Genomic DNA, 25,867 nt, shown 5'->3' with positions numbered 1-25,867 from the left:
GTGTTCAAAGCATTTACCTGTTCTTATCAAAGAGTCAAAAATATTTACCCTTCAGGTTGCATATCCAGACCTTGTCATTATAGGCTGTGTCCTCTGTCTTTGACACAAGTAACTCCCAGATGTGGTTGCATGAAAATAAAGACATAGGTACATACAAAAATCTTTATTAATATAAATAACAGATTTCTTACCTGTCTCCCCAGAACCAGTAATGTGATGAAGAATATAAAGAGAGACACAGAACCCATGGTCTTTAGGTCTTTCCAGATGCCTGGTCTACACAACAAAAACAAAATACAAATAGAAAAATAAATTGTGTAGGCACAGCAGTTAAGTCATAGTTTTCAGCCTTTAGTATTTAGTCTTTAGTCTTTCACTTATGTGTATTTATAGCTATTTTAAGATTCAAATTAAAGAGAACTTGTGTGATTTATTTCTAGTCTGGGAGAAACTCTGCAGTAAAACTAGTAAAACTAGAATCAATAATTACTTTAATATGTTGTAAGGAGAATGTTTAAATTTATATTATTCAATTCTAGAAAATATCACCTCTCAACATAGTAAATGCTGGAGATTGGGGGACTAAGGACAACAGCAAAAATAATTGAAACATTTTTTCTGTTATATGGATTATAAAGTCAAATAAAAATAATAAGAGATATATACAAACAGGTATGTGGTCTTACAAAGCTGATTTTACTCATTAATTGCATTGAATTTGCTTTAATTCTCTATTTATTGACAAAGTTTTTTTTAAAGTATTTTATCCAGTTACAGGTAAAAAGAACATTTTTTTTCTTTTTTTAAACATATTTCTTTATGAATCATGTTGGGAAAGAAAAATCAGAACAAAAGGGAACCCTAAAAGAAAAAAAAACAAACAAAAACAGAAGAAAAAGGGGAAAAAAGTGAAGATAGCATGTGTTGATTTATATTTATCTCCATAGTTTTCTCACTGTATTTGGATGACATCTTTCATTAAAAGTTTATTGGGATTGTCTTGAATTACAGAACTGCTGAGAAGAAGCAAATCTATCACAGTTAATCAATGCAAAATCTTGTTGCTGTGTACAATATTTTCCTGGTTCTGCTTATTGCACTCAGCATTAATTCATGTAAAACTTCCAGACCTTACTAAAATCAACCTGTTCATTATTTTTTATAGAATAATATAGAATAGAATTTTTTATAGAATAATAACATTCTATTACTTTCATATACCATAACTTATCCAGCCATTCCTCAATTGAGGGGTATCTACTTGTTTTCCCATTTTTTTTGTCATCACAAAAGAGCTCTTAAACAAATATAGATTTTTAAAAAAATTAATATTATCTAATAGATTTTTTGAGCAGAGCATGGTGACACATATTTTTAAAATTTTATTTATTTGTTTTTAATTTATGGAATAAAGCAGACATTTCTATAACAGCATAATTAAAAAAAGATGATTGCACATGAAACTCAAATCAATTATGTGCTACTTGCTATTTCTTTTAAACATATAAGGACATTATGTAAATTTCTTTTTTAAAATTTTTTTCTTCTTCCTGTATTAGAGATAGTTACCATTAGACACAAATATGCCTGTATGTGTGTAATTATTCTGTATATCCTTCTAGTTATCAGTTCTTTCTCAGGATTCAGAGATCATCTTCCATTATATATCCTTTTATATTTATAATAATGAAAAGGACTTAGTCACTCAACATACATGATTCCTGATACTAAAGTGACTGAGGCTAATTGCTTGAGTTCAGAAGTTCTTAGTTGAAGTAAGGCTAAAGTTGATTGAATGTCTGAACTAAACCAGGCACCAATATGGTGAGTCTCTAGAAATGGAGGGTCAGAAGACTGCCTAAGGGAGGTACCTTAGCCTGCCAGAAAAGCAGTTCAGGCTACAGCTTCTATACCTATTAGTCTTGGGTTTAGGTTAGTGAATGAGTGCCTCACTTTCAGCCTGAGAGAGAGAGAGAAACCCAGTTTCAAAAATCAAAGCGGGAAGGGCTCTTTGAGGAAACAAAAAAAAAATTAAATATATTAAAAATTTTAAAGCCATACATGTTTGATTATTTTTCAGTAATTATATTAAAAACAAAATGAGTTAACAGAAGGGTGACAAAATACAATGAAAATTAGAAAGTTAGATGAAATGAAAACTACAGGAAGCAGAATGAAAGATTTTTTAAAAAAATGATTGTGTAGAGGCCAGCTTCTTAAATTGTGGGTCATGATTTCATATGTAACTGAATGTGGGAATTGAGAAATTATGATTCTATTATCAGTAAATGTTTGATCTGTAAACTTATTTTGCATATCTATATGCCTGGGCTCATATAAAAATTTCTAGATGAAAAGGAGTTGTGAGTAGAAAAAATTTAGAAGTCATGGGGCAGAAAATACAATAAGGATTCAGTAGGAGAGAAGGCTATGTACAAGGTCTTATTATTTTATAGTGTATTCTGAGAACATCCTTGCTAGGTGGAGTAGATTTGTGTCCTGGTGTACATGCTTTTAGTGCCCATGAGTGCCCAAGGTTCTGGTGGGTTCTTATTTAACACTTTGTCTCTAAATAAACCTAATTCTCACAACTTTGAATTGCTATGGTTAGTAGTCAACAAATTTGAAACCAGAATTTTTCAACTATCTTTGAAAAAGAACTTACTATCTCTATTAACCTTCATGGAGTTCATAATTTTCTCTTTTGTGTATTACATGTAAGAGTACAATTAATTGATCGTAATCAAGTTATTCTAACCTATTTAAAGTGAGTGATTAATGGGTACAATCAATCAATCAATCATAGGCTTTAGATTGTGTGAAAAGCCCTTGAAAGCCATTGGATTAAACAAAATGACACTAAAGAAGTCTCTTGCAATTGGCTGAGGGATTTCTTTGCATCCTCTAGGTCCTGTATAAAAATAGTGAATTGATTTTAATTGGGGAGTTCTAGCAGGTGGTGAACAGGAAAGAAAAGGAAACCTTTTCAGCAAAACCTAAGTAAAAGCTAGCAAGACAGGGAGAAAGAAGATTTTGCCTTTTCAGATTTTCTGTGACCTCTTTCTTTCCCCAACTTTAACTAAAATTGGAATGTGAATTTATACAATTGTGGAAAACTTTGGATTTCATATCTTCTCATCAGTATTGTCATCCCAGTATAGCAAAGACTGATATTAGAATCTGTGTTGAGATCCAAGGTCAGAAAATACAAATTCACTATGCTTAAAGTGAACTTCTTTATCCCCTGATGAACAAAAGAAAAGAATACGCAACAATCAAAAGTGATAAATTAACCCCTTTGCCATAGATGTCCTTACATTTGAATCCACTTTCCTTTAGATTCCATATGAATTTGTAGGACAATGTATCAGATTGTAGGAGGGATATTTTATAACAACTAGTCTCACAGCATCATTTAAAGTAAATATCTCTTTCTGAAAACTACTTAAAGCTGATTGACTAAATTGTCCTAAATTGATAACCCCAGGGATTTGGAAAAGTACACTGTTGGGGGATTGAATTGAAGGCATTAGAGAATCAATCATTCCTGAATCTTCAGAGGGTAGTAAAACTCTTGGTGGGTATTTTTAATTTTGCTCTGGGATCTAAGACTTGTTGGTGAGAATGGGAGTTAAAATGAGGATCTTTAGAGCTTATGTGGGCTTTATATATATAAGGTCTTATCACCTAAAAGTTTTATTTTTATGTGAGATCTACAGAATCAAGGCCATTTTGATAGTTTCACATCTATGTGCAAGTGACTGTAGTGCTATTATAAAAATGTTATTATTTCTAAATGTGAACCATTTGCCAAATAATACATAAATAAGGTGTTTACAACTTCCTTACAGGGAAAGGATATATTTAAATTTTTATTAAGGTACTTAGGAATTATAGATAATTCAATAGTAATTTGGATTCATAGATCTTTATGAATCAAATCATAATAATCCTATTAGGTAATACAAACATTAATATCCCCATTTTACACATGAAGAGACCAAGTTTCTAAAAGGTTAAATGATTTGTCCATAATGTAGAAGTAGGGTGTGGCTTTTATTCCAAACTTACAATCTGTTCAATTTTTCTGTTTTCTCTATTATATTCTTATTATTCCATTGTCAAGCTGAAAAGTTTATTCTCTTTCCCATGTAACAGTCCTTCAAATACATGAAGAAAATGATCTCATTTCTCTTAAGTCCTCTCTTTGACAGAATATATATCTCCAATTCCTTCAAAAGATATTTAAGTAGTATGAGTTTGATACCCTTCATCATACTAGTTGCACTCCTTAGGATATTCTCTAACTTATCAGATCATTTTCAGATTGAGTTACTGTCTAACCATGACCCCTTAAATTTAAACTAATAAATCTGATCTCTGGGTTTTGGAATCTTTACAAACTGTTAAGTCATTAGAGTTGATAGAGACAATAATTATCTAATTTAGCATGGTTCAGTATAATTGATCTGATCCTACGAGGAGATGTTATGGGCCAGAACTTGAAACAAGGTTCTAAGTACAACTGATAGAAACAATGCTTGTGTTCACACCTTTAGAGAGTTCATATAAGCAAGAAGTATTTAAGTACTCATTGGAGTTCACACTTTTGGGAGATTTTAGGGTTCAGTATGAAATATCTGAATTCACACCTCCCTTGAAGCTCTCAGGGACAGAGAGCACTCTGGGAGAAACCCATAATCCCATTCTCTCAGAGGAGGAGTTAACCTTTGGGAGATCATATATAAGAAGTGGACAGAGGCTTGGTTGGGAGTTCAGTTGAAAAGATTCAGAATGGAGGAGCATCAGTCAGTTCAGCAGAAGCCCACTCTTGGAGGTGCAACCAGATTCACTTCATCTCACACAACTGTGGTGGCTGGGCTCCTGCACTTCCCCTACTGAGACCAACACCGGTCTGAAAGGCTCTCCAGAAAGCTGCCCAGCCCCAGGCAAGGAGGTGCTGGCTGGAGGCTGAAGAGAGGCAGAAGCAAGGGACAATCTGCAAGGGCTCTTGGACCCAAGCAGAGAGATAGGCCTCTGAGCTAACTGGGCCCAAGGAAAGAGACAAGACTTGGAAGGAGAAAATAAACGTTTGCATTTTATCACCTGGCTACATTTGGGTGATTATTTACTTTCAACTGAAACTAAGGCTGCCTCCAGAAAACCTCCCCAAGAAACTTCTCTTCCAGAGAGAAACATTATTATTTTAAAGAAGAAAAACACCACATCTGGGACCAAAATGTAAAATATTTAGGTTATCTTTCTTAAATATTGCCTTCCTTGGCATATGATGACATTGGTGTAGGCCATTTGCACCAAATCATGGGATTTGGCACCAATTGGGTTTAGTAACCCTAAATGGCCTTTCTCTATGCCAAAACATATTTTTATTTATGAGAAGAAGTTACAGACAAAATAAAGAGGTAAAAAAGCCACCAGGAGTTGTTGGAATCCTTACAAAGTGTTAACTCATTAGAGGTGATAGAGACAATAATTATCTAATTTAGCATGGTTCAATATGATTGATCTGATCTTACAAGAAGATGTTATGGGCCAGAACTTGAAACAAGGTACTAAGTGGAATTGATAGAAACAATGCTTGTGTTCACACCTTTAGAGAGCTCATATAAGCAAGAAGCTCTCAGGGCCAAAGAGCACTCTGGGAGGAAGCCCACAATACCACTCTCGGAGGAGGAGTCAACCTTTTACACCGAGCATAAAAAGAGCTTCAGTGAGTCAGTCAGAGTCAGTTCAGTTCAGAACATTGCCAAGAATCGGAGAGGAGCACTCTGGGAGATACAAAAGCCCACAAGCTCTCTCTCAGAGGCAAGACAGATTCATTCTAACTTTCACCTTGGTGCTGGCTGGAGATATTTGGAAGAAGAGAAGCCAAAGCTGGCAGAGGCAAAAGATTAGTGGCAAGAGCTCTTGGAACCAAAGAGGGAGAGAGGCCTCTAAGAAAATTAACCAGGTTATATTGAAGGACACAATAAAAGATTTGTGCATAGTATAAGATTTTACACACTTATACTTATAAAATCTTATACTGTGCACAGAGAAATATAAAATTGATTTGGGAGAGCATATAGTTAACAAGGAAAGGGGTTTAAACAATTAACAATGGAAAATACAAGTTCCCCAGTGGAAGTCACAATTAACCAAAAGAAAGAGAATACATCAAGAGAATACAATAGAAATATGCCATTAACTGGCAGGCTACATTTGTAGAGGAGTTTAGCACCTTAAAAGAGTTAGTTAGCTATAAGAAGGAGAAATTCATCATGAGGCATGAAGGAGGAGATTGGAAAAAAGGCATGGTGTGCTAACACAAAAGAGATTCAGCAAAGATGGTATAGATCATGGACAGATTTATAGGGGAAATTTAAGTTGGGATTAACTTGGCTTTCTGATTGAATACAGGAAGATGGGATTACCCAAGATCTTCACAGGGGTGGGATTATAAGGTTGAGGGGATCCCTATCATTTTATCTGTACTTCAGGTTTTCTCTGCCAACCCACTTAGTGACCAAGGACTTCATCAGTATGTTTATCAAGTCCTGACTGCTGTCCATTATGCTATTATTCCCCCATAACTTTGTGTTTCTGAATATCTGATAAGCATATCATCATTTAAGCCTTTATCTAAATTACTCTCAAAATGTTAGATAGCACTAGGCCAAATATTTTATTGGAGATTTCCTTCCAAGTTGACTTTGAATCATTATTGTTATCCTTTGAACCCAGGTTTACAAATAATTATTAGTCCAGTTAGTTATGCTATTATCTCACTATCATCACTCCATCTTTTCTAAAAAAAAATAGCATGACTTTGTCAATTGCTGTCTTCTAAAGTACTAAGTTATTTTATCTATTATATGAGAAACTTGTTTTTTTTAATATAGTTTAAAGACCTCTTCTAACTTCTGTATTTGTTTTAGAAATCTATTCTAACTTTTTCAACATCAGAGAATATTGTGACGCCTTGGATAGAGCACTGGTAGAGTTAAGGAGACCTGAATTCAAATCTAGCTTCAGACATTGTATGTAATTATGGGAAAATTTCTTGATCTCTGTTTTCTTTTGGGTTCCTCATCCACAAATATGAGATAATATTAACACTTGAGGTTAGTATTTGAGGTTATGGTATTTCTAAAAGATTAGTTTTAAGAACCTCTTGGATTCTTTTATGTGGTATTAGGATAGTCGGTATAGGATATTTTAAGTTTTAATTGATTGTATTGGGTCATCCTGAGGCCATTTAAAGGGTCTCTGAAAATAATACTTTTTGTCCTTTTGAAAATGTTTCTGTTATGGACAAGATGTAATTTGAAATATTTGTCTTGTGTATTGGGTATTTTTAAAAGCAAAATGATTTGTATGTATAATGTTCACTTATGGAAACATCTACTTAGATATGAAAGAAGTGAACTTACTGAGACAAATTCTTACTGTTATAAATATAAGTATGATAAATATCTGTTTAGGATTTATCTGAAACTTTGGTTAATAGAATTTGTTTTTAGAAGTAAAATTCCTTGGACTTATAGTTAATACTATTTGGGAGATTTAAAGCTCCACCCTCTGACAGTTAGTGGGACAATTAACTGGAGTAAAAATGAATTAAAGCTATTTTATCCTGTTTTGCTGAAAAGTTTTTTTATTAATATTATAGTTTTTTCTTTACAAGATATATGCACAGGTAATTTTTCAGCATTAAGAGTTGCAAATTCTTTTGTTTCAACTTTTTCCCTCCTTCCCCCCACCCCTTCCCCCAGATGGCAGGTTGACCAATACATGTTAAATATGTTAAGATATAAGTTAAATACAATATATGTATACATGTCCAAACAGTTATTTTGCTGTATAAAAAGAATCGGACTTTGAAATAGTACACAATTAGCATGTAAAGGAAATCAAAACTGCAAGCAGACAAAAATAGAGGGATTGGAAATTATATGTAGTAGTTCATAGTCATCTCCCAAAGTTCTTTCCCTGGGTGTTTGCTGAAAAGTTTTAACTGCTTATGTTAGGGTTGTGTCCCTGCATTTTTTCCTCCTGTAACTAATTTGTATAATCAGAGCAATGATCAATAGAAACTGTTAATGCAATTCAATTATGTCATATCTTGCTGTTTCCAATCTGGTTATATGAAATCATAATATCCTAAATACTTGGGCAAATAAGTATTTAGTCTGACAATCTATCTGTTACTGGATATTGTGTTTGTGGATATTCAGGTTTTTAAAGGTTTCCAAATAATGAGAAGACATTTAGCACAGTGAGACCTAACTGCAATTTATTTATGGGGCCTGTGATGTGAAGAAAATCTATTAAGCTGCTGACCAATTCATACTGGTTTCTGGGACCTAGATCAGCACACCAGGCCATACCACGTGTATCCTCTGCATGGACTGAGAGTTTCCTGCCAGTGCCCAGCTTGAAACAGTTTTGAATGAAGCTTTGTCCCTTACCCCTGATGGACCCCTAACCCCATGAAGAATTTAGGAACGCTGATTGGGTCCTCTATTACTGTGTGTTTAAAATTTTGGATAAATTTGCAACTATTGCTGTATGACGAATTTTTAGGAAACTTACTGTACTAATTTGTTATGTATAGGAATTTTGATTCACTCTTGGGATTCCTTTCTGTGAGAAAAAAAGGGAGAAAGAAACTGGTTAGGAAATTGGGAAAACTGATGTATTTTTCTTAGGCACTTCTGCCCTGCCCCTATCTCATTAGTTCAGATTGAGTTGGAAATTATTTAAACAATCCTTTTCATTTTTGCTCCTTGCTTAAAATTTACTGGACTATGATTTACTGGTTATATTTTATCTTTGAAATCCCTAATTCTGTTAGAATTGCCCTGGCAGACTCAATTTTTGGGATTATTTTTTAGAAACAATCAGAAATCAGACATCTGTTCTGGGACTGACAGTCTCTCTGATCTGTTTTTCCACTCCTGTTAGCCCAGTTCCTTAATTAGTATTTCAGCATTTTGATTTCAGGTCTGTAATAGTTTGGGGTTGCCTGCTTTGGTCTAACTGCATAATCTGCTCAGAAATATGTTTCCTAATAGCAGCTCCTGTTCTATCAGAGGGGACAGGTGGAGCTACTCCAGGCCCCACTTTTTAACCCCCTTTGGAGTCCCTGACAGACTTAGGGTGCCCTTTTAGGATGGGCAGTAAAACTGTCCTAAGCACTGCTACTCTCTATGTAAGAAGAGGCTGAGTTAAATGCACAAATGATGACAGATCTAACTCACAGTGAACTGTCCATCTCAAACTGGATTTTCTGACTGAGATGCTCCCCAACTGCAGAGGACCTGCTATTTCTGCAACAGATAGGCCTGTGTACCTCCCTAAATGAGGAATAATGTTTTTATGCTAATAACTGGGGTTATCAGGGAGAGACCTGTCCTTGCCATAAGTCCTTGCATTTTTCTAGTTTTATTTTGGTTTATTTGCTTTACATAAGATTTGTCAAAATTGTGGTGCTAAGAGAGTGTGGAATGTTATGCCACAGTGCTCTTTTATTGTCCTGACTTAGTTTTCCTAATTTTCCTGACTCAGTTTCCCTAATTGTTCTGCTTCAGTTTATAATTGTCTGCTCAGTCCTGTGAAACTACCTTTTCCTCTTTATCAGAATATTTGATAAGGATAAAAGATCTTTTTGTTTTAGAATATCAGAATGCCTCTCCCTATCCCAAGCTATCAGAATATCAGATACTGTTTTATCAAGATGCCTCTCCCCATCTTCTGGATTCATTCTCCCATTATGTCATCCCATCTCCTATGTCATCCCATATTTGGTGGCAGTGTCCCATTCCTGCTCTCAGCACCCTGACTCCGCCCCTGCCTCAGTTTACCCCCTGAGTCTAAGCACATGTATATATGTCATTGAGAACTCACATTGTTGGTTGGATTCTTGGAGATGACAGGCTCATTCAGCCCTGGGACCAAACCATGGATCCATTTAGTCCCAATAAATCTCTCCCTTTTAAATAAATTATTAAATTCTCTCTAATCTCTATCTTGTCTCAGTTTCTCTGGCATTACACATATATCCTGAATAATATTTGTTCTTGGGACTTTGAATGGAGTTGACTCACAATAATTATAGTGTGTTAGACTCCTTAGCTAAAAATGCTGAAATAGAATGAGTTTGATCCTCAGTTTTAAAAGTTCGAGTACAAAGCATAAGTGGAAATATTGAGGAACACTTGAAACACTTGATGAACCTAAAATAAGTTATTCAGATGGGTCAAGATTAATTCTTTCCCTAGGTCTTAGACAAGGGGAAAGAAAAAAAAATGTGAGTAGTCCATGGGATTTGAGCAGTTTACTGGAATTTAAGTAAACTGTGATTTTTAAAAAAAAATTATATTGATAAAATAAAGTCAATTTCCTAGAAAATGGAATGATTAGAAGACCTATAACTTCATTCTACATACTAGATAAAATATAGATCATTTGAACCTTATAGAGTTCAGGTGTTGACTCCAAACTTCTACTCTCAAAGTCTCTGTTATTTGTTTTAAGCTAGCAATATTAAAAATTTTTTTATTTATTTCAAAAGATTATGTAAAACATGAAAATAATACAAATCCTTCAAAATAAAATATTTATATATTAAATCTTTTATATTTGGCCATATTGCTAATGAATATTGATTAAACATTTTTAAATAAAATAGCAAAAACCCTGCAGCACTGTCTCAAAACTTGATTATGATCAATTTGTGTGTGTGTGTGTATGTGTGTGTGTATGTGTATACATACATACATGAGAGATGCAAGGCTGATTCAATATTTAAAAAAAACCAGTGAACACAATCATAATAAAAACATATAATGGGAAATGGATCAAAAGACCACAATCAATACCCCACTATGAATATAAACACTAGAAAATATTATATTGAAAAATAAAGAAAAACAAAGCATTTCATACAATCTAACATCTATTTATGCAAAAACAATAAAGGAAAATTATAAAGAGGGGGTTTCTGATCTACTTTTGGACCCCCTTGGTAGTCTGATGAAATCCACGGATGCTTTCCCAGAAGAATGTTTTTCAATGCATACAATAAGGTTTAAAGGAAATGATTTTGGAATAGTTATTATATTAAAAAGTTTCCATACTCTAAATTAATAATATTTTTAAGAGAAAAGGGAATAAGTATAGGAAGCAAGAGAAATGGATTCCTCTTTTGTATCTACCATTAATTCATTTTGTAGAATAGGGGCAAATCATTTGGCTCCCTGTATCTTAATCCCTTGCCTGGTTCCAAATCTATAAATAACACTGGTCCAGTATAACTCATTAAGGTGGTTTAAGGACAGAGATAAAATAGTAAATGTTAAAACCCTAAGAAGACAATTTTAAGTACTGTAAAATTCTAGGTATTATTATTTAGTAAATACCTACTCTAGTGTTTCTGGTGATGGCATTTAGAGAGATTATATGTTTCCTAAAGTACTCAAATCCACTCTCTACAAGTCATTTCCTCTTTCTCAGACATGTCTCAATCTAATATTCTTATTTTGCTTCAGATTTATGCCATATTCATGATCTTTAACTCTAATGAATGGAAATTTAGAATACACCATAAATTTCATATGAACATGAGTAATGATTATTATTATTAATTATAACATGATAATGACAATGTTCTGTTTGGGAATTTAATGGTTGATTTTTTTTCTATCAAAAAGAAACAGCTTGTTTTCTTTCTTAATATTTTTTACAATTTATGAGAAATTTTTAGTCATTGTCCTGATGGTTGTTTATAAATCATAAAATAAATTTAATTTAATTAGAAATATTTTAAAAAATTATTGTAACCAATAATAGCACATGTAGTGTAATTTACCTTGGACTTGGAATCATAAGAATTGGGTTTCAATTCTTCCAATTTAGATGACCTAGGTTGAGGTACTCACTGTACTCTCTGTTGGTCAATGGTGCTGGACAAATCATTTAATTTCTATGTGACTTATTTCTTCATTTGTAAAATGAGGGCAAAATTTTTGATTTCTAATCTTATAATGTTAGTATAAGAAAAGCAATTATTAAAGTGGTATATATACAAATATGTAATGTAATTATGGATAATTGAATTTTGTACAGTGGAGGAGAAGTATATTCTCAGTCTTCTGAAAAAATAATTGAAAATATAAATGAAAGAATCAATGTTCAGTAGAAGAGTTATAGAAACTAACTAGTAGTAAGAATGATATACTAATGTAATTTCACACCAGATACACTTTTGAACTTATTTAAAACTCTGTCATGCCTTTCTTCCCAAGGAAACTCATCACAGGGAAATGTCATTGTTTTACAAGAAGGAATCTTCTTGGTACCCTTATTTCAGTAAGTATTCTTTGCTATTCTAATTTTGCCCTGTGATTGTAGGTCAAGTCCCTGGATCCACTTTAAGAGTGGATTCAGCACAATTTTTCTCCATATTTCTCTTCAATTACCCTGCTTTTGGAAACTAGTGGAGCTCTCCAATATGCTCCAGTGTCATTTTTCGCACTTCTTCCTTTCCTTATAACTCACTTTTAAACTTTGTTTTGTGGGTTATCTTTAGTTGTATTTGTATTCATAGTAGGCACTTAATTAATGTTTATTATCCGATATTGGTGGAATTGCAAATTAGCAAAATTATTTGAAAAAGCAATTTGCAATTAGGAAAACAACTAATTTATCCATATGCTTTAAGGTAGTGATTCCACTGCTAGGCATATACACTCAAAGAGATCATTGGCAAAAGGACCGCATATATATCAAAATATTTATAGCAGCATATTTAGTGGAAGCAAAGAATTGTAAACAAAGTAGAGGCCCACCAAATGGCTAAATGGTTAAACAAATTGTAGTACATTAATGTACTTCCCAGCGAGGATATTTCTTCCAACAAGAATAAAACATAATATGAAGAAAAATGAGTGTGTATGAAGATATAAGTGAAAATAGATAATTTTCTAAAGCAACTTTTTGGAACAATATTAAGACCAATAAAAATGAATGAAGTCCAGTTCCCTTCCCCCAATTCCTTAGTGTAGAAGAAAATTTATATTCTATTTTTTTCAGCCTTAGCACCTTGTAGGAAATCTCTTCAAAGTGTGCTGCCTAATACTAAATCATAATTGAAATTACTAAGACTCATGGCAATTATACAAATGTATTTTGGGGCATATTAGTAACAAAAACTTATGTAAACTTTCCCTTCAAACAATTTCCTTTCAGTTCCTCTGTAATTACTGTGTAAACACTTTCATGATTTTCAAGGATGTCCTCAATTCCCACAATTACTGCATTGTAACAGTAGAATAATAACAATCATCTTCCCATTTTGCATTTAGCCACTACTAGATTTTATTTTTATTATTCACTACTGAGAAAATTTCATGTAAACAGAAGGCAACCTACCTGCCCATTAGAAGCTTACTGTATTCGTCAAGTATAGGGGCATGAGTATGTAAGAGGATGATATTGTAACCCACGAGTGCAATCAGCATGATTATCATTTTCAATTCATAGTTTATTCGCAGGAAAACAGAACAGGATATCAAGCCCAGAATGCAGCTGTAAATGAAGTACTAGAAATGGGAAAAATAAAACAAAACAAAAAAGAAACATATTTAAGATCTGATTTGAAAAATCAGAACAAATTAAATCCCACTACCATCATTATACTGTCAACTTCCAAACTCATGTAACTATAATTCACATCAAAGATTATCACAAAACTGGCATCTCAGTCAATAACATTTTATCCCTCAATCTGCAGACTAGTGCAGATCTGGTCTAAACTGAATGAAGAATTTTCTGCTGGTGCAGCTAAATGATGCCTGTCCTAAAGACTGTGGAAATGTTGACATTTTAATGACTCCAGTAAAAATTTAACCTATTTCAGAATGGTGCCTATTTAATTGAAATGGAAAATACTACAAGTTAGGAACCATGAGAACCATTACTATATCCAGAAAACTTGTTCTGACATCAAATGAAGCTTGAAAACCTGTTTAACTGTTGATGGTTTCTTGTTTGTTTTGGGTAGGAGGCAATACAGTTTCAATGTTTCAATGTTGTTCAATGGCAATACAGAATCCCTCTAATCTAGTGATTGATAACTTTGGTTTCTTCTAATCTTAGGGAATTACCTAGGATACTGGTAGTTAAAGCTCCTTGCCTATAATCACAAAGACAGTATGTATCAAAGGTAGGTCTAGAACCCAGGGAGTTTTTCTAAACACCATTCCACAGTTTTTTTCTCTTCTTAGATGTTCTTAGTTTTAAGTAGTCTTTTTCAAGACAATTAAAGAGATTTAAAAATCCATACTGCTTTTGACTAAAATATTTCTAGATATTTGGTGGCAAATACTATTGAGTCTGCCTTATAAAGCAATACTTGATTCAACAAATATTTACTAAGATCCTATTATGTACAATACAATGGTCTAGGTGTTGGGAATACAAAGACAAAGCTGAAACAGTCTCTGCTGTGATGATACTTACATTCAACTGGAGGAGATACAAAACACAGTATAAATCAATAAGTATGGTACAAAGAAAACTTATGGAGAGAAGACTCTTAGCTAGGGGATCAGAGAAGGTTTTTGGGAGAAGTTATCTGAGCCTTAGAAAATAAAAGAGCAAATTAGTAGTGTGGGATGAGACCAGGTGTCCAGCTTCTCAATTTCATATGATATGAAATATAATTCATATATATATATTATATGATATAATATTCATTATTTATTTTTTGTAGTTAAGTATATGATACTGCCTATTCCTAATTAGTGACACAGTAAAGAGTTAACTTTTTCTTTTATGGTATTTTAAAATGGTACAATGATATCTTAGCTCAACAGATTTTTTTCAAATTATTTAAAACTATTTAATACAATATGTATTTGAAACACTTATAATTACTATACTAAATTACTAAGTGATACTTTTAGATTAGCTTTGGTTTTATTACTAAACATTTATTTAATGAGAAAAAGAAATCTAGTTTTGTGGAAACCTTTTCATCAATTCTGAAAATATTATCTGGGTATTTAAGAATCAAACAAATAAACAAGCAAAAAACAACAGCAACAACAACTGCTACATACCATGGAATATGCTGAATTGAAACAGTGGATAGAAAGCTGCCTGTGGAATCAGGAAGACTTTTCCAGTCTTAACTAGGCCCTCACTGAAGCAAGACTCTTTTACTTCTTCTTAAATTGATTCTCTATCTCATTCACCTTATATTCTCTCCAAAATAATACCCTCTCTACTTAACTGAGAATGATTTCTAGGACTTTTGAGAAAATCTCGATTATACACATCAACAATTTGCTCCTGCTTTTATCTTCTATTTCTTTCTGATACTCAATCTTTCGGTTTCTGGTGGGATATAGGTTAATATCAGTTCTTATACTAAAATCACACAAGGACAAGGAACACTTTTTTATTAGTAGGATAAGGTAAGATAAGGTAAGCCCTTTAATCATACCATGATCCATGGCCTAGTTGCACTATGTACAACCTAATGTTCTGTATCAGGTGAAAGAAGACTAATTCTGGGGGAATTCAATGCCAGTAAAAAACTTTCAACATAATACGTAACACAAAATAATAAATGTGAAATTATGAATGTCTAAAATATTTATTACATAATACAATTTTAATCTTGAAAGTAGGTTTCCTTTTCCCTAATTCTGAACTTCTCTTCATCACTTATTTGTTCTGCTCTTTATTGCAACCATATAACAAAGATATTAAACTATAAGTTTTCTCATCTGTGGTTCTTTCCATTGATTTCATAAAAGGAAGTATCTAATATATTAGGAAGAATAATCATTTAAGGCCATTTGTCTCAATTTTTAGCTGAGAAAAGTCAGATTGGATACTCCCAGATCCTACCCTCTTCCTCAATACAAATCTTTTGTAAAAATAAGTAGAATTGCCTTTCAGGAGATAAACATAAGTCCCACCAACTTGAATTAAAAATGGAGAGGAGAAGCTGAGATAGCTTAAGCCAAAGCTACTTTAAAAAAGTAGCTTTTTTCTCTTTTCCAACCTCCTTAGGAGGTTGCAACTCTCTCTGCAACTACCTCTGATATATTACAACTGCCCTGATATGAGAAAGAGAAAAAAGGATAATTAAAGTCTCATTATGAAGTTTTCCAGGCATACAAAAAAGTGGCAGGAAAGATGAAAAGTAATAACAAGTAATAACAAGATGGTACAATTCTTTCCTTCTTTCCTCATGTTTGTATAGTTCTATATTATATTATAAGGAAAGGTTGTGAATGGGGCTGATCTTTTGAAGAGTCCAATCAAGTGGTCAATTATTGGGAACTATGAATTGTAGGAATCCAGGAATGTCCTTGTTTTAAAAAATATCTCACACAGTTTTTACAATATTGAGGCTCATTTTGGATTATTTTTGAAAGTTAATTTACTTAAAATAAATATTTAAGGCTAGCTCTAACCCAAATCACTCATTTTATAGATAAGGTAATAAAGCCACATTGATATTAAGGAACTTCCTAAAATTCTTAACAAGGCTATCCAAAAGCAGAATGGACTGCCTGAGGAGTATTAGATTCTATCTCATAGGATGTAGCCAACTAAAATCTGATCACTTTTCTACTATGTTGAACAGAATATCTTCATATTCAATTCATGTAGGCTAGAATAGATTGCCTTTGACTTATCTTTCGCTCTGAATTTTTTTTTTTTGCCATAAAAGAGTAACACCGCAGTTTCTTTATAATAAAATCATTACTTTTTTTTAGCAATACTGACTTAATCTGCTAATTCATAAAAACTCCAAAATAGCTACAACAGATTGGGAAAATTCGTAAGCCCCCATTTTGATTTATGAATCATTTAAGTGATTTTATTTTAGAAGAACTATTAAGACAGAATAAATTTGAATTTTAACTTTTATATTCCCTAATGCTCTCTCTTTCATTCCCATCACTCCCACTAACTTGGGCTTCTAATGATTTGCTTTTATTTAAAATGAGGTCATAGAAGAATATAGAATTTCTCTAAGTAATAACAATCATGTCCTGCCAAATTTCATCTAAAAATATTAGCTGGACCAATTCTGAAATGTTCCTTGCCAGTCAAACTACTTTTTCTTTTTAAAATTGATTTCAATACAGGAATATTTTCATTATAATGTAGGATTAGAAACTAAGTGCAAGTGTTCTCTTTGCTGTGTCTATATAGGCATGCTGTTAATGTTCTATAATTTTTTAAATGATAGAAATTAGCACAAATCAATTAGCTATTTATCTAAAGAAGGGGTCAAAATATCCTTCAAGTTCAGCATTAATCACTCTTTTTTTTTTTCTTTTCTTTTTTAAATCTCAGGGTTGGATCAAGATATCAGAGTTGGACCTTATCCTAATTTCAGGCTTACCTCTAAGATTGGTCATGTAGAATTTTAACATCAAATGCAATATTACATAATTTAACAAACATTTGCTGAGTACTTATTCTGTGCAAAACACCAGGCTAGGTGCTGAATCACCATATAATCTTCTCTATGTGGATCATCAAGATGACCTCTGTTGGCTCAATACTTCTCATAAATAAAATAAATAGGATTATGTCCACTACTCCAAATCAAATGTTTAATAATAATGGTCAAAAAATTATAGGACCTCAGAAGCCATCTATTATAGACTCTTAACTTTATGGAAGAAAATGAGAACCTGGAAAGTTCAGTTATTTAACCCCAGTGCAAGAGATACTAAGCATAAGAAATAGAATTTATATATTAGATCACAAAGATATAATTTCAGTTATGGATAAAATGATGACAACTCACATGTTTGCATGGCATTTTAATGTTTGCAAAACATTTCAGCCTCAACTAGAGGCAGCTAAATAGTAAAGTAGGTAGAAGGCAAAGCCTGTAGTCAAGAAGATCTAATTTTAACTCTGACTTCAGACACTAGCTTTGTTGTGTTAGGCAAATTACTTCATATTTATTTACATCAGTTTCCTACCTCCCAGCATCTAGGGTTGTTGTGAGATTCAAATGAGATGATATTTATAAATGGCTTAAGCTATAATAAGTGCTTAGTAAATGTTTGTTTCCTTCCTCCAACCACTTTGTTCATTATACATATAACATTGTTCATTTGTACATATAACATCATCTAGTTTTTTTTACATATGAGAAAACTGAGTTTAGATGCTAAATGGCTTATGATCCATATATAGTAAATCCTTAAGTCAAGACTTGAATTCTAGCTCCTAACTCCACGTCATGTGTCCTTCCTATTATACTACAATAGTTTCCTACAATGGATTTGTCTATATTCAGTTCACCAATGTTCATTACATGTCTTCTGTACAAATGTCACAATACTATGCATTGAGGAAGCAAAGATAAATATAGATCAAGTCCTCCAAGAGTTTACATTCTGCAAATGTAAATTCTAAGGATATAATGATTACATAGTTAAGGAAATACACTATAATTTGAGGATAGAGAAATATCAACCAGGGAGATACAGAAAGATTGCTATGAAATAGAGATTCTAACTTAAGTGTTGAAGGATGCTCAGTATTTTAAGAGGTACAGATGAGCAGCTAGTTGGTTCTTGAAGGGAAGATATTCAGTACAAAGGTAGAAAGCTGAGTGAATATAGAGATAGAAGAGAGCACTGTGCAAGACAGAGCCTCAAGGTTTGACCAGAATCAAAGGGTAAAACATTTATAATGACCAAGCAAAGAAGACTGAAAAGAAAGTTTCAGACAGGTAGTAGGAGAGCCAAATGAAAATGAATATCACAAAAAACACAATGTGGATGTTTAAATTGATACCTAGGAAAAGCAAGGAGGTAGGCTGCAAAGTAAAGTGAGAATTAAATCAGGTTTTTCTGTATGATCTAGGCAATGGTCAGTATTCAAAATGAAGTGTTTAATATCTCTCTTTTGGTATAAATCATTTCCAGGGGAAAAGAATGTTTAACTAGAAAATAATTTCTATTTGTTTCCTTCACAATAAAAGTCCATAGCTATGAATCATGAAAAACCTTGATTTAAGAAAACTCTTAGCTACAGGTGAATCAAAGGTCAAAGAAAGATTCATAATAAGTATAAGTGGGCCTCAACATATTGAGGCCACATATAACTGGAAAAGAAGGCTGGACTGGTTATGTAGTAATGCTGAACCCTAACAAATGGATTGCTCAAATGTTGCACTGAAAATCATGAAATATCCTTGCCTCTCTTTCAAAAAAAAAAGGTTTAGAGGAAGGCACATTGGTTTAGTCCTCTGTGGAAGATTCATATAAAGAAAGTTCTTACATCAATTATATCACATATTCTTTAATATTTGAAGGAACTCTGTACTTAAGAGGTTATAATAATGCTAAATTTGAAATGTTCAAATTGTTGGTTAAAATGTATCAACTGGCTAGTAATTATTAAAGATATGTATATAAGAAAGTATCTGGAGCTGGAAGTTAGGAAGAATAATGAAAAACTATAAGATATTGTGTTTGTCCTCAAAGAGATTATATGCTAAGTTGGCAAACTAGTCTGCTACATAGAACAATCGACAAACTAATAAATAAATAAAGATAGGTGATATTTTTATTTTGCTTTAAGAGTTGTACAACATTTCAAATATATGGGAAAAAATGTTTCTTTTAGTACCTAGGGATCTGAATTCAAATCCTAGCTCCTCTACTTCTATTACCTCTGTGACCATAGACAAGCCATTTGTAACCTGTTTTTTCATCTGTGCAATGGAGCAGTTGGACTAAATGATTCTTTTTGGCTCTGAATCTATAAAACTGAGAAAGATGTTGAGATGTCTGAGACATTGACTTGCCTATTTTTAAAGCCACAACTAAAAATCAAGACTTCTGACTTTAAACTAAAAGTTACTAGCTTTCATGACATAGCCTTAAGTTGGATTTTTACTTAACACATTTCTGTATGTATGTATTTGTGTACCTATCTATCTATATTTGATTTTAAACAGATTTCACTTGAAATATACTTTCTGGATGAGCTTACCATTTTAAAAAGGTATTAGCCATTGCCTATTTCATTTTAAAAGACAATTCAGAGACAATAAAACTAGAAACTCTGATATATATATATATATATCACATAATATATATACACACATAATCTTTTGATATATTTATTTCCTCTTAAGCTAAAACTTGGAACTATAGTTCCAATACCACTTAGCATAAATGGATACAACCTAATATGCATAAAGTGAAGCATAATATGATATAAAAAGAAATAAAATATACTTACAGGCAGGAAAAAATACTTTTGTGTATTCTGAGATTTGCGGTCAATTGAGTCAGAAAGACTTGAATTTGACATGTTGGAACCTGAAGGGATCATCATCTGTGCTTCATTCAGGAAAAACTGAGAGGAAAACAATTTTACAGTGTATTATTAGTATAAGCTATTATCAAGAAAGGAAACTCAGGAGGATAAATTCTCACTCATTAATTATACATTGTTTCCTTTGTGGTAAAAGATAAACTTAATTACTTTTCTTGACAGATGGGGAGTCTTTTTTTGCTTTAAATTTACTAATGACTTTCTACTTGGAATTCTGAAGGTTTTAAAAATTTATAGTGAAAGATGAATGATTATTAGCTAAGCATCTGATCACTAGGATACTAATCCTTTTGGAAGTCTGGGAATATTTCTTAGCTAAATATTTATTTAAAAATGTAAAAATGTTAGAGCTAATACTATTTGATCATAGCATTTGGGTTTCATTTTAATTTTTTTAAAGAGGGATTAAGTAGAAAGTCAAATCACAATGAATAAGATTGACATCTTTGTAAAGTATTCAATAGAACTTTTATTGGTCTTATTTTGGACCTTGATTTAAATTAATCCACCAGCATTTATAAGTCTATGATAAAATACATTAAATTAATGAGCAAAATGACATCATGTTGCTCACTGTTGGTTTAGACCCACTGTCATCAATATCATATTACATTTCCACTATTTTAAAGACTAAGAATTCTCTTACACACATGGGATTGAGAGAATAGACCATTATATTAAAATACCAAAATTCTGAGAAAGATTGATCCTTTAGAATACTAGAAAGACAAATACATCCATTGTAACATGATCCTGAGGAAATGAGGATAATTGGTTCCTTTCATAGTTATATTAATACCTTGAATAAAAGTGATAATTTATCTATAAAACAGAGTATATCAATTTCTACTTTAAAGAGAAAAAGTGAAGCTGAAGAGGTTTTAACTTCTGTCTAAGGATGAAACTAGTCACTGTCACCAAATTGGTCAGGTTTAAAACTTTCCAAAGTCTTGACTGTTATTTCTTTACCTCAAAATATTTCACTTTTACTGATTATTCTAGAAGGAATTTCCTAGCATATAGCAAAATCTTATATAATTAGGATTTAAAATCAAATGCATTTCAATATTTTCATTTCTTCTGATACCTCAATTTACCCCCTTAGTAAAGATTCCTTGAAATATTTAAATAATAGCCACTTTAGGCTTTTGGCTAAATAGAACAAATATCAGTTAGAAATTGACTATGGTTATTTAGCATATTTAGTATTCTGAAAAGAGTATTTTCAGCCTTCATATCACTTAATGAAATTCAGAAAAATGCTAATTAAAAAATCAAAGAAGCTTGAGAGTTTTACTGATCTGCTGCTGCAGAATTGATCAAAAGCATTATCATCACTATTTGACTGCTACTATGGGAGCCATGAAAAGAGAAAAAACAAAACCTTTAAATCAGATAGGAAGGAATGGAAAAATTTCTTGGCAAAAATCATGAGTTCAATATTTTATAAATACAGCTTCTGGGGGAGCAGAATATAATCCATCTGCATAATAATGTATCAAGGACTGACAAGTTAAAGGAAAATGCTTTACTTTGGGGATTTATAAAAGTAGACATTCCAGATATTAAAAGCATAGCATTAAATTCTTAATCATATCATCATGTGAAAGGGAAAAAGTCAAAAAAATGACTGAGGCTCTGCTTTTCCTTTTTTTTTTTTTTTTTTTTTTTTTTTTTTACAGATACTGAGGAGCGGTATGCATCAATGTTGTATTTTTAAAATTGTACTTTGTCTGGAGCTTATTATAATAAATGGAATACAATTTATAAAACCTAATATGAGTAGCAACTTTAGAAATTCTGGAGTCTACTCTAATTTTCTAAGTTTACGATCATGTTTAAGTTTAAGATCATGCTTTTCTCTTCACAATGCTTTATACTCTCCAAACTGGACTAGAATCTGCATCCTAAGGACTCTTTATGATTTACTTGTTTGCTGTTCCTTAAGCAAGATACTTTTATCTTCCAAATCCAAACATGTTGGATCCCTCATGCCTGGGATTCTTTTCTAATCTGTCTCCTATTTTACCAGTTAAAGTAAGTACCAGTTAAAGATCCTGATGCCTCAGGAAGCTTTTCTGATTCCTCTTAATTTTAATGTTTTCTCTCTATATCTTATAAATCTTCATATAACCTTATAAAAATCTTCAATTTATGCTGTGTATATGTTATTTGCATATAGCTGTTTGCACATGACTTTCCCCATTAGACTGTGAGCTCTTTAGGAATAGGGTCTGTCATTTGCTTTTTTTTTGGTATCCCTAGGATGCATAGTTCTTTGAATCCCTAGGTGCACATTTAATATATTCTTGTTGAATGGCTTATAATGTTTTGAATGATGTCACATGTATATTGATATCATATTGCTTACCTTCTTAATAGGTGGGAGGAAATTTAGAACTCTAAATTTTTTTAAAATCAATGTTAAAAATAAATTTGTTAATTAACAAAAAATTATTGTTGATTTGATTTTTGCCTTCATACTTTCATTCACATTAATCCCTCTGCTGTGAATATCTTTTGTCTTTTTGACTTGATCATTTACTACCAATTATTTAAAGCATGACTGAATTCCCAATTATATTTTTGGAAACCATTCCTGATCTCCCCCAGTCAGTAATAATTTCTTTCTCTCAGTTAGATTTCATACCATTTTGTATAACTAATTTACTTACCATATGATTTGTATGAGTTTAGATTAACTTCCTTTATATGAGATGGTCACCCCCTTAAATTGGCTTGACTTGTTACCACATTCATTCTCATAATCCTAAATTCTAAAATATTCCAGGAATGTATTTGTTTCTTTTTTGACTAATAAAATTGTAACTATTTTTTTTATTAATTAAAGTTCTGAATTACTAATTCACTTTAAGTATAATTTCTTCAATTTGTAACTACTTTCTTATTAATTAAAACTCTGAATCACTACCTAATTTTATTAAATATAATTTATTTAATCAAATGGAGAAAAAATTACCCATAAACAGTTAATTACTTCTATGTATCAAAGTCCCTAAACTCAACTTCTTTTTTCCCCTTGAGGTAATTGGGGTTAAGTGACTTGCCCAGGGTCATACAGCCAGAAAGTGTTAAGTGTCTGAAGCCAGATTTAAATTTAAGTCTCCTGACTTCAGAGCTGTTGCTCTATCCACTGCACCACCTACCTGCCCAGATCTTATTGACATTAATAAACATCATTGTTAATGGTTCATTAAGTGAATAACATTAATACCAAAGACATAAATAATTATTTATAACATCTTATCACAGATCAAAGCCAGAGTTACCTCTCACCATCATTTTAACTCTTCATTTTTGGAAAACAGCCCCACCACTCAGTTCCCACAAGATACCAATTAAAGTCTCTTCTTAATTATTCACGATATAAAGGCTAGACAAACCCTTTCTTATCTTCTTTTCAGCCTGACAATAAAAGTCTCTTCATAGATGATATTTAAAACTAAATCTCTATACAAATAGCAATTACAGCTCTGCCTATTCTCACACAATCCTCACAGAACATTTAATTGTAGCATGGATTGAGGGGAGATCACTAGGTCTCCCAATCCTTTTGATAAAAAAGCATGGATCTTTGGAAGAAAGAAGAATTTTCTATGGAACTAAATATGCCCAATGGCTCTGAATTGAAGAATTCTACAGCACTTTAGCATGATGCAGAAGCTCTCCTTTGGTTCATGATTCCCATGTATTGTTGTGCCTGTGAGATTGTGCTGATTTTTGATGACTGAGTCAGGAGGAAATTCTCCTTTTGGTGGGGTCCCTAAGAGAGATGAAAACAATTATACCCCCTTTTTTTGGGCTTTCGTTCTTTTGGGATACTCTTGAATTTCTAGGAGAGGAATTACTTTCTCTTGCTTCCCCTGGAGATGAGGTCAGCTATTAGCATAGGCAAGGAGCCTAAGTACTTGCTTAAGAGAACCTGAGTTCTTCACCACTTTTCCATTTTCTTTCATAAATACCAGTTAGAATTAGTTAACTTTATAAATGAATCTTCACTCCTCTAACCCTCACCTCATTTCATTTTTAGAAATATTCAAAAACCATATATTTTCAGTGTCTGTCTAAAGTTCTTGGTCTCATCTGAGTAAAAAAATATCAGCATATATTTTATTCTGAGGAAACAATTCTTTGAATAGAAAATCTTTTTTCCTGCTTGTTTTAAGGTCTAATCAATTCCTAAAGGAACAGATATAATCAGTCCAGGCGAGAATCCTCTCTGAAACTGATTAGAGTAATATCTTCAGTAAGAACAACAGACCCTTTGCTTAATTCAATTAAATATATTCCTCCTTTCTTCTCTGTACATCAGACTGAATGAGTTTAGGAAAATGATTTTCTAGGAAGTATCCAAAGTTTCTATTCTAGTTTTGTTCTCTTTGATGATTTAAAATCTTGCCACTGGATACAGATGACTCCAGGGGAGGAAATAAGGCTAATGATTTGTATAGCACTCCCTCACTTAAATCCAATTTACTTGCATGTCATGGCATCACCTCCCTGATGTCAGGATTCTCTTCATGCATGAAGGACAAACAACAACCTTCCTTAAATTATGACTGATAAGAGTTTGTTTTTGTTCTTGAACTATAAACTGTAAGATGGAGATGATTTATGTCCAGATTTTTAAAGGTAGTATGAATTTCAGTCCCTTTGAATTTCTTTAACAAATAGCTTGAAGAAGATATATTTTGAATTTAATTAACAAATTTATTTCTGATAGGTTCTCTGGTTTAAAAAAATGGCCTGCTTAAGACTAAATTTTTATTCTATTTTTCTTTAGGAATTTGATAGTTATCCAGTTTGGTCTCCAGGATGCTTAGAAGATTTGGATTGTGTGTATTTCTCAGATAAAGAAGGTCTGAGATAAATGGGAAATTTCTGTTCAGCAGTTCTCTACGCCTGCCTTTGCCTTCTGGGAAAATTGAGTGACTGTAATAGTTTATTATTTTATTTTTTTCTGTATTAATTTAGTGATTACGCCTCTGATACATAATAATATTTTGTCAGATTCGACTCTCTTATTAGAAATGATCTGATGTTCTTTCCTCTATCACAGTTAAATCACCACCCTCTTTTCCCTCATTCTTTTAATTATTGTAGTTGTTCTTCTTAGTGTACTCTGGTTTTCCACATCACTTAAAAATGCAGAGACCTAAACTTCACATGACATTTTAATAAGGATTTAAATTGTAGATTTGCTTTTAAGATTTTGTATGTCATAATTAATACAACTCAGCATCATGTCTTTTTAAAAAGATTTGTACAAAATCAATGATTTACATTCAATATTCAGTACATTTCTTCCTAGACCATTCACTAAGATGTCATTGTTCCAAAAGTCTAGATACCTTGTTGTGATTACTGCTTCCTTGACTTATTATGGTATATCACAAAAAAATTAAATTGGTCTTGCAGAATTTATTCTTTATAAGATCAAGCTATC

General features: G+C 32.3%; 1 protein-coding gene across 1 annotated transcript in view; it reads right to left on the bottom strand.

The window, feature by feature from the left end:
* Nucleotides 1–25,867, bottom strand: part of ADCY2 (adenylate cyclase 2) — a 605,008-nt gene that overhangs the window by 46,061 nt on the left and 533,080 nt on the right. The window contains exons 17-19 of the mRNA XM_031946113.1: nt 20,305–20,421; nt 13,435–13,604; nt 192–276 (exon numbers count right to left, since the gene is read on the bottom strand). Of these exons, the coding sequence (XP_031801973.1) occupies nt 192–276; nt 13,435–13,604; nt 20,305–20,421 (372 nt within the window). The remainder of the gene's footprint in view (nt 1–191; nt 277–13,434; nt 13,605–20,304; nt 20,422–25,867) is intronic.

This window comes from Sarcophilus harrisii, chromosome 1 (assembly GCF_902635505.1).
Source record: "Sarcophilus harrisii chromosome 1, mSarHar1.11, whole genome shotgun sequence".
Taxonomy (NCBI): Eukaryota; Metazoa; Chordata; class Mammalia; order Dasyuromorphia; family Dasyuridae; genus Sarcophilus; species Sarcophilus harrisii.
The sequence above is the reverse complement of the archived record's forward strand: the minus strand, read 5'-3'. Positions and strand labels throughout refer to the sequence as shown.